Source organism: Garra rufa, chromosome 2 (genome assembly GCF_049309525.1).
Source record: "Garra rufa chromosome 2, GarRuf1.0, whole genome shotgun sequence".
Lineage (NCBI taxonomy): Eukaryota > Metazoa > Chordata > Actinopteri > Cypriniformes > Cyprinidae > Garra > Garra rufa.
The window spans coordinates 30612228-30620896 of NC_133362.1; the positions used below are offsets into that span (position 1 = coordinate 30612228).

The 8669-nt window shown below is 33.3% G+C and overlaps 1 protein-coding gene across 1 annotated transcript in view; it reads left to right on the top strand.

Moving 5' to 3' along the window:
* The window catches only part of lrpprc (leucine-rich pentatricopeptide repeat containing), an 82722-nt gene extending 75945 nt beyond the window's left edge, over window positions 1-6777 (top strand). Inside the window, exons 35-38 of the mRNA XM_073834080.1 lie at window positions 816-890; window positions 2110-2194; window positions 2530-2672; window positions 6317-6777. Coding sequence (XP_073690181.1) covers window positions 816-890; window positions 2110-2194; window positions 2530-2672; window positions 6317-6385 — 372 coding nt within the window. The 3' untranslated portion in view covers window positions 6386-6777. The remainder of the gene's footprint in view (window positions 1-815; window positions 891-2109; window positions 2195-2529; window positions 2673-6316) is intronic.
* Window positions 6778-8669: the final 1892 nt, after the last annotated feature.

An 8669-nucleotide genomic window follows, 5' to 3' on the forward strand; every position in this document is an offset into this window, starting at 1 on the left:
TTTGTTCTGGAAGTAAACTTCTCTTTTAAAGTATATGATGTGGTTTAATTGCATTCTAAGCATCTTACTGTAACATTTAAAAAAAAATTGCTTTTATACCACGAATGCAGTTGATGTAACTTGTGCTGCAAGAAGAAACTTTAGCCCAAGTTTACTTTAAAGGTGCCCAGAATATTCATAAAAGCCTAATTTCTTCATAGCTGCTAATATCTTCTTTTTGACAAAGCTCCTCAAGGTTGTTAAATCTTCTCAAGACCTACGGTTTCTGTACGGCACAGTTTACCCTTTCGGAATTCACTGTGCCTTCATTTAACTTGTGGTATATTGTCCTGATTAAAGAGTGTGAAAATTGCACACCGGCGCTTGAAAGCTCAGGAGCACGCCGATGCAATTCAAAGCCTTTATACGGCTAAGTGTAGATAATTGTACTTTAAATTGGGCGGACACTGTACATTTTAATTTTCATAAAGAAATAAGTGGTTATTTGCCTGACTCCCTTATTAGCTGTATAATTAACCCTCAACTATAGAGCGCTGCACTGAGTGCTAAAGGATGTAATGGAAGATGGATACATTCAAAAACACACGCTCCCATCATGCTGTTACACACTCCTCCATACGCTCCCCTCTGCCTTCTTTTAACTGCCTGCTGTGTGGATACAGAAAATACTAAGTAATTGTTTTTATAGCAAGGGGTTATGTTTTGCTCAAGGGCAGATACTCGGTGTGTATGTGAACACACACACATGCACATTATGGTATGTGGTGAATGTGTTGAGAGTTTTATGGTCTCTTGTGCTTCTTTGATTGCTTTAGCGCTGTGCGGCTGTCAGCGAGCAGAAGGACGCAATGTTCATATACATGTTACGAGCGGCTCAGCAGCCAGGACAGGTAAACAAACCCAGTTTGTTCTAGACTTCATGCTTTGAACTCTTCCATTAAATGTACACTACCAGTCAAAAGTTTTTGAATAGATTTTAAATGTTTTAAAAAGAAGTCTCTTCTGCTCACCAAGCCTGCATTTGTTTGATCCAAAGTACAGCAAAAACAGTAACGTTTAGAAATATTTTTAACATTTAAAAGAACTGTTTTCTATTTGAATACGTTTTAAAATGTAATTTATTTGTGATTTCAAAGCTGAATTTTTAGCATCATTACTCCAGTCTCATGATCTTTCAGAAATCTTTCTAATAAAACACTTTTGTTTGACTTAATTCTTGTAATATTTTGACTTTTCTTATAATTTCGACTTTATTCTAGACATATTTTGACTTTATTCTCATAATTTTACTATTTTTGAAATATTTCGACTTTATTCTTGGAATATTTAAACTTTATTCTCAAACTATTTTGACTTTATTCTCACAATTTTGACTATTTTTGAAAATATTTTACTTTATTTTGTAATTTCAACTATTTTTATTTTTTTCTCAAAATATTTCGACTTTATTCTTGAAATAGTTCAACTTTATTTTTTAAAATTTTGACTTATCAAACTATTTAGACTTTATTCTTGCAATTTTGATTGTATTCTTGAAAATCTTTTACTGTTTTCGTAATTTCAACTATTTTCAAAATATTTTGACTTGATTCTTGTAATTTCTACTTTATTCTCGTTATATTTCAACTTTTATTTTTCAACTTGTAATTTTTTATCATTTTAATTTTTTTTCTCAAAATATTTTGACTATTATTCTTTATTCTCGTTATATTTAGACTTTATTCTCACAATTTCGACTTTTTCATAATTTTTCCTTTACTCGCAATTTTGATCTTATTCTTGAAATGTTTTTATTGAACTTTAGAATGATTGAATTTTAGAATGATTAGACTGGAGTAGTGATGCTGAAAATTGATCACAAGAATAAATTACATTTTAAACTATTCAATAACATTTTTGCAGAAATTTTAAATAGTAAAAATATTTCACAGTATTACTGCTCCTGCTGTATCACTGGTCACTTCTAGATTCATTTTGGATCAAAAATGAATTGATCCACAAATCTTACTGTTCAAAAACGTACTGACTGATTGTGTATGCACATAGTTCAAGAATATTCACATACTCAGGCAGTATTTAAATAAAAATGCTGTTTTCCTTCCTGTACAGGCTGCTAAAATCAAGGCTTTGTCTGAGCTGATTCCTGACTTCACAGAGAAGGAGAATATCTATTTACATTTGGTGAAATCCTATGGTAAGACCACTCTTTGCATCAGCACTGCTAGATATACACTAACAGACTCCATTCACCTTCCTGGTCTGTTTGAGTCACCCACTGTTTTGGCACGTAGCAAAAATAGTCAGTTAATAGTGTGCCAATTAAAAATGCAACAAGCAGAACGCATTGACCGACTCACAGGACGCTAATACAAACACATGTTTCCTAATGAGGGGCTACTTTAGCCAGCGTACCGTGAGAACTTTGACACGTTTCAGTACTTAGAGGCCTCTACAGCATTATTATTTCATGAGGCCTGATATGTGCAGAATAAAATATAGCGTGTTTTTTTTCCCCCTTGCTCTCAACAGGTATAGACAAGGACTTCGGATCAGCGAAGGCTCTGTATGAGCGCATGCAGGCTGAGGGGGTGAAGGCCGATGAGTTGACTCTCAAGAGACTGGCGCAGCTATACAAGGAAGCCGGAGAAACCGTTCCATTCGATGAGCCTCCGGTAATCATCAACATTCATTAACATTTAATACATATTGAATATGTACTTGTAAATTTTTTTTCTTAAATAGGAAGAATCATTTAAAGCAAAGTAGATTGAAATGTTTATTTGGGAAACTAAAAAGTGTAGTTAATACAACAACATTTTAGTGACACGTTAAAAGATTAAAAAAAGTAATTAAAACTCATAATATTTTGAGAAATGAATTCTAAATTATGAGAATAAAGTCGTAGCAATACAAGAATAAAGATGAAATATTTTGAGAATAAAGTCGAAATTAAGAGAATAAAGTCAAAATGCAATCGTAGCTATTAAAGTTATAATGTTTTGAGAATATAGCTTATATTGCACATGCAAATGGCCAGGATTGAGAGCACCAGGAGAAGTTGCTAGGCCACCGGAATTGATTTGAATGTATTTGCAGGGACAGTGAAACGAATGTCTCATTGTAATCGATGAAAGATGATAGATTCACATGCTGCTTAAACTGGGGTGAATACAGCAATCTGTCGCACCACATTAAAGGGTGTAAAAACCACATTATTGTAAGACATATTGTGTGTATTTCGCTATAAAACTGACGGAATTTAAGAAGCTGAAACTTTGGAATTTGTATTCGCAATATAGGCTATACTCTTAAAATATTATAACTTTAATCTCATAATTGCTACGACTTCATTCTCGTAATTTCGACTTTATTCTCTAAATATTTCAACTTTAACCTCGTACTAAAAAAAAAGGTAATTGCGACATTTTAACTCACAATTCTGACTTTCTCTCAGAATTGTGTTTATATCTTGCAATTCGAACTTTTTCTCAGAATTTGAATATCTTACAATTAAAAATTTAATTTTAATCTCGTAATTGCTTGATTTAATTCTTAATTTTGACTATTCTCAACATATTTTGACTTTATTCTTGTAATTTTGACTTTATTCTTGAAATATTTTGACTTTGTTCTCATAATTTTCATTTCATTCTCAAAATATTTCGACTTTATTCTCATAAATTTGACTTTATTCTCAAAATATTTTGACTTTATTCTCGTAAATTCGACTTCATTTTCAAAATATTTAGACTTCATTCTCATAATTTAGATTTAATTCTCAAAATATTTTGACTTTATTATTGTAATTTTGACTTTATTCTCTAAATATCTTGACTTTATTCTCATAATCTTGACTTTATTCTTATAATTTCTAAATATTTTCACTTCATTCTGAAAATATTTAGACTTTTCTCATAATTTCAACTTTATTCTCGAAATATTTTGATTTTATTGTAATTTTGACTTAATTCTCAAAATATTTCAACTTCATTCTTGAGATATTTTGACTTTATTCTCAAAATATTTCAACATTATTCTCGAAATATTTAGATTTCATCCTTGTAATTTTGACTTAATTCTCATAAAATTTTAGTCATAACTCATTAAATCTTAATCTTAAATTTAAATCTCTCTTTTTTTCTAGTGGCAGAAATGGGCTTCCATATAATTATAAATAATTATTAATAATTTATATTTTATTATATTTTTAAGCATAATATTTGCCTATAAATTTTTGCTTACAACTGCAACACAGATTTGATGTTTTTGAGTAATTTATGCCGGCAAATTGTTCGTTTAGTGTTTTGAATCGATTCAGTTCAATAAACAATATGAACTGGTTCCTTGAACTTGAATGCCATTTTTGCTACTTGAAAACATCTGTCATGACGCTTTTATACTCTGGAGTCGTGAAGACTGGAAACTGTAGAGGCAAACTTAAAGTCCCCCTGAAATCAAAATGAAAGTTTTTTGGCTTTTAGTATGAATATATTAGCCTTAAGGTTATCTATAAGCTAGTGTGCTGCAAAACAAAGACAAAATTCGCGTTTACAAGATATGAGCATTCAAAACTTACAGTCTCGTCACTTCCGCCAATATGAATCAAGGATTTGGATGATATCACCGTGCACTTCAGTTTCTCATCAAACGTTCTGTCCAATCAAATGCTCTCTAGAGTCCGTAATGTCCCGCCCCCTACACAGAGACGCATTAACCCGGAGCAGATCATATGCGCTCATTTGTGCGGTCGGCATGTATTAAACTACACAGCTTTTAGCAAGAGTTTCATATTGAATCTGTGGGGTAATTTATTAGTATGTGGATGTCATAAGCTTACAAATGCAGCTTTACCGAACTCAATGGCTCTGGCCGGAGCAGATATTAATGGAACGCTATTGGCTATTCAAAATTAGTGGGCGGGACTGGGCGATATGTTTTTGTTTCAGTTAAAAGTACGTCACCACATAGAATAACGCTGCGTGTTTCAAGGCACTTCAGTGGACCTTTAATGGCCAATTGTAAGCGCATTCAAATCTTTGCGAAATTCATGATTTCATCTACAGCAAAATTATCACAAATAGGGTATATTTTTTCTATTGTTCAACCCTTCTTACAAACATTTGGGGTCAGTCATTTTAATTTTTAATAAATTAATACTTGTTTTATTCAGCAAGGATGCGTTGAATTGAACGAAAGTGACAGATATGTTTCTGTTTAAAATAATTCATGAAATAATCCTGAATAAAAAACAATGTTGTTTTAATATTGTATTATTTAATATTGTAATATTATTTCACAATAGTACAGTTTTTACTGTATTTTTGATTAAATTATTGCAGCCATCAAAAACATTAAAACATTGTACCAACCCTATGCTTTTGAACGGTATAATTATTATGCAACAAATTGCCCACTTCAAAACGTTGAGCGTCTTTATGAGCCACAAACGCTGTGCACACATTGTGTGGGCAGTTGTGATTTTTGAACAGTGATTAGATGGCAGCCTACTTTATTTAATAACCATTTTTGAAGTTGGTCAAGCACTAGCTGATTAGAATCCAGTTTCACAACACATTGCTCACCTGATATACCCCTACTTTTACAGTACCGTAAGAGTCCACCTCACACTCTCGTGTATTATTCACTATCCATCAGAACCGCGCTCTGGTGTTTTTCACCAGCATTAGAGGAGACTGCCAGCCATCTACAAACCCCCCCACGCACCGCTAAGCTCTCCGTGCACCTTTTAAGTTCCCACAAAGCAATCTCAGGTAGCACTCCATCCTGCTCTATTCAACTCCACTTCGTCCTCCGGTCCCACGGCCACCGCTAATACCACAGTACAAAGAGTCTCCGGAGAGAGGCGATAAGGAGAGATTTGAGGTGCCGTTCACATCTGGCCTCATTTCTCGTACACAGCAGCTGTTATTTATCGACTTTAATTACCCCATTAATAGGGGAATATACATTGTTGGAGAAATGGTAATCTTTTAAAAGCACTCACCTTCCAAAAATAGAGATTGACTGCTGTTTACAGGCGCCTGTGCTTAATTACGGGATGGGGAACGAGTAAATATGTTATTGGTGAATTAATACGGTTTGTAAGATGAAACGAGAGCGTGGGATTTGTTTGGACCGTGTGGTTGTTATTAGTTTGCCCTAGAGGGCAGGAAACACACAACTACACACAGCAACCCACTAATTCTGACAGAAACAACACAACATGCACTCGAAGTACAATTATATTGAAGAATTTAGTCTAGTTTAGCCTTTTGACTAAAAATATATAAAATGCTTTCTTATTGTGGTCCCACAGGAGTCATTTCGTTTCTACGCAGACAAACTGAAGAATCGGCGCAAGTCCATGGAGCTGGCTGACAACTAAAATAACTTCCGTCATTCATTTTTTTTTTTTTTTTTTTTTTTTTTTTTACAAGCAACAGATGTGCACAGCTTGTGTGTTATACTGTGATTGGTTGTTGTTTTTTCCCATTCATAATGATGTCATGATATGGTAATGTGTACATAGATATTTATGCAAATAAATGTAAACCCAAAACCTTAGTGGCTCTTTCATAAGTTTCTTTTTAAACTTTTCTTTGTTTATTCCTGAAATGAGTGTCACACATCAAGAGATGTTTACTTCTAAAAATGGAAATATGTTCATAGAAGAGTTATATTACACATGGATGATTTTGTGATATGCTCATATAGTCAATTTATGCTTAGTTGTGTAGTGATAAATACTGTATAATAAACATCTCATTGGAACAATTATGGAAGTTAGCATGGATCTTGTTTTCTTCTTTGAAACATACATTTGTGACCCTGGACCACAAAACCAGCCAAAAGGGTAATTTTTTGAAATTGAGATTTATACATCATCTGAAAGCTAAATAAATAAGCCATTGATGTATGGTTTGGTTGGACAATTATAGGACAATATTTGGCTGAGATACAACTATTTGAAAATCTGGAATCTGAGGGTGTAGAAAAAAATCTAAATACTGAGGAAAATCGCCTTTAAAGTTGTCCAAGTGAAGTTCTTAGCAATAATATTGACCCATACAATGGATTTTTTTTCCAGGGTCACATTTATCAATCTGGCTTTCAAAACACAAATGTGTTTTTGATGTGACTAACAAAACGTATAAAACGCGGAAGTCATGGACAAGACTTTCGGTTCATTAAGGAGACCACAGCGTGAAGTAAACCGTAAAACTCTGCACTACAAACCAGTGTGTTCATAATTAAGACAAAACATTAAAATAACAAGGTTACTTACTCACCAATTTGCAATATCAAGCCGCAAAATGAGCTATTTTCTACAAATGGCTGGATGCCGATGAGACCGGAAGCCAGCCCCATGAAGTTCACAAATGGCCGCGAACACTCTTACGGGAACATAAGTTGGCACATGCTTTGATAAGCAGTAAAACCGTATACATATTTAAATAAATAAACATTTAGAGTGGAACAAAGAGAAGCTGTTTATGGATGTTTACCAAAGCAGAACTCTAATCTCTTGCCAAATTGAGCAAAAAGGTGTTAGCAAACGAACAGAACATCACTGCCATCCAGTGGCAGTCAGCTGAGGTAATCTGTCAAGCACTGTGCTAATTTGCTGGTCGAGAAACATTTCTTCTTATTATTAAAATATATATTTTTTCAGAATGCTTTATAGAATAGAAAGTTCAAAAGAGCAACATTAATTTAAACATTCCATAACAACAGCTAATGTATTCTCTAACGTTACATAACATTGCTGCATGTTTTAGTATTGCATTGATGTGTGGTATTGCAGTGGAGCTCATTCTCCTGCAGTTGGCTGTCTCAGAAGAAGGTGGATGGTTGTTTTCTCCTGTCAGGGAACTCAAGAGACTGTCACTCTGAGAGGTGGAGAAGACCAGAGGATTTGTGCAAGCCAAATGCAGAGTAAAAGCTGATGAGATCCCTTAGAGAGGGATGACATTATCATCCAAGAGCTCTAAGCAAGCTCACTAGCATTATATTTTAAAATGATATATAAATGATGATATCAAAACAGTTTGGAATTATGCTGCTTCAAATGGATTTGCCATTTTTAGCTTTGCAACAAAAAGTCTTATACAAGCATGCCCTTAATTTTAACAAGCATTGTTGCTTATACTTTTCCTTGAAGAAAAAGACTACTTAAAATGTCATGTACACTGAGAAAAAAAGGTGTAGAAACACCTGTAGAAATAGTTTACATTAGGATAGACCCTTATAATTTGTCATAATCACTCATAATTTTGATACTTCATGTCATTATTACGACTTAGTATGTCATTATTGTAACTTGTAACTTTTTTTAGACTTTTTATCTTAGAATTTCTTTGGTATGAGACATAGTATGTTATTCTTTCAACTTATGTTATTATTTTTATGTCTTAATTATGATTTACCAAAGATTTTTTTCTTATGTGGCAGAAAGTGACACATAATATGGCAGATGAGTAATGTGACTGAAAGATGAAGTCAAAAAAAATATATATATTGCTCTTAATTTTCCAGAAACAGTTGATACAGACTATTGAGAGGCCACCAAAGACTGGAATATTTCTAAAAAAATATTTGTTCCTGTGAAATTGATCCCGGGTTATTAATTTTTTTCCTAAATACAAGTAATGTTTGAAACATCAGATCAG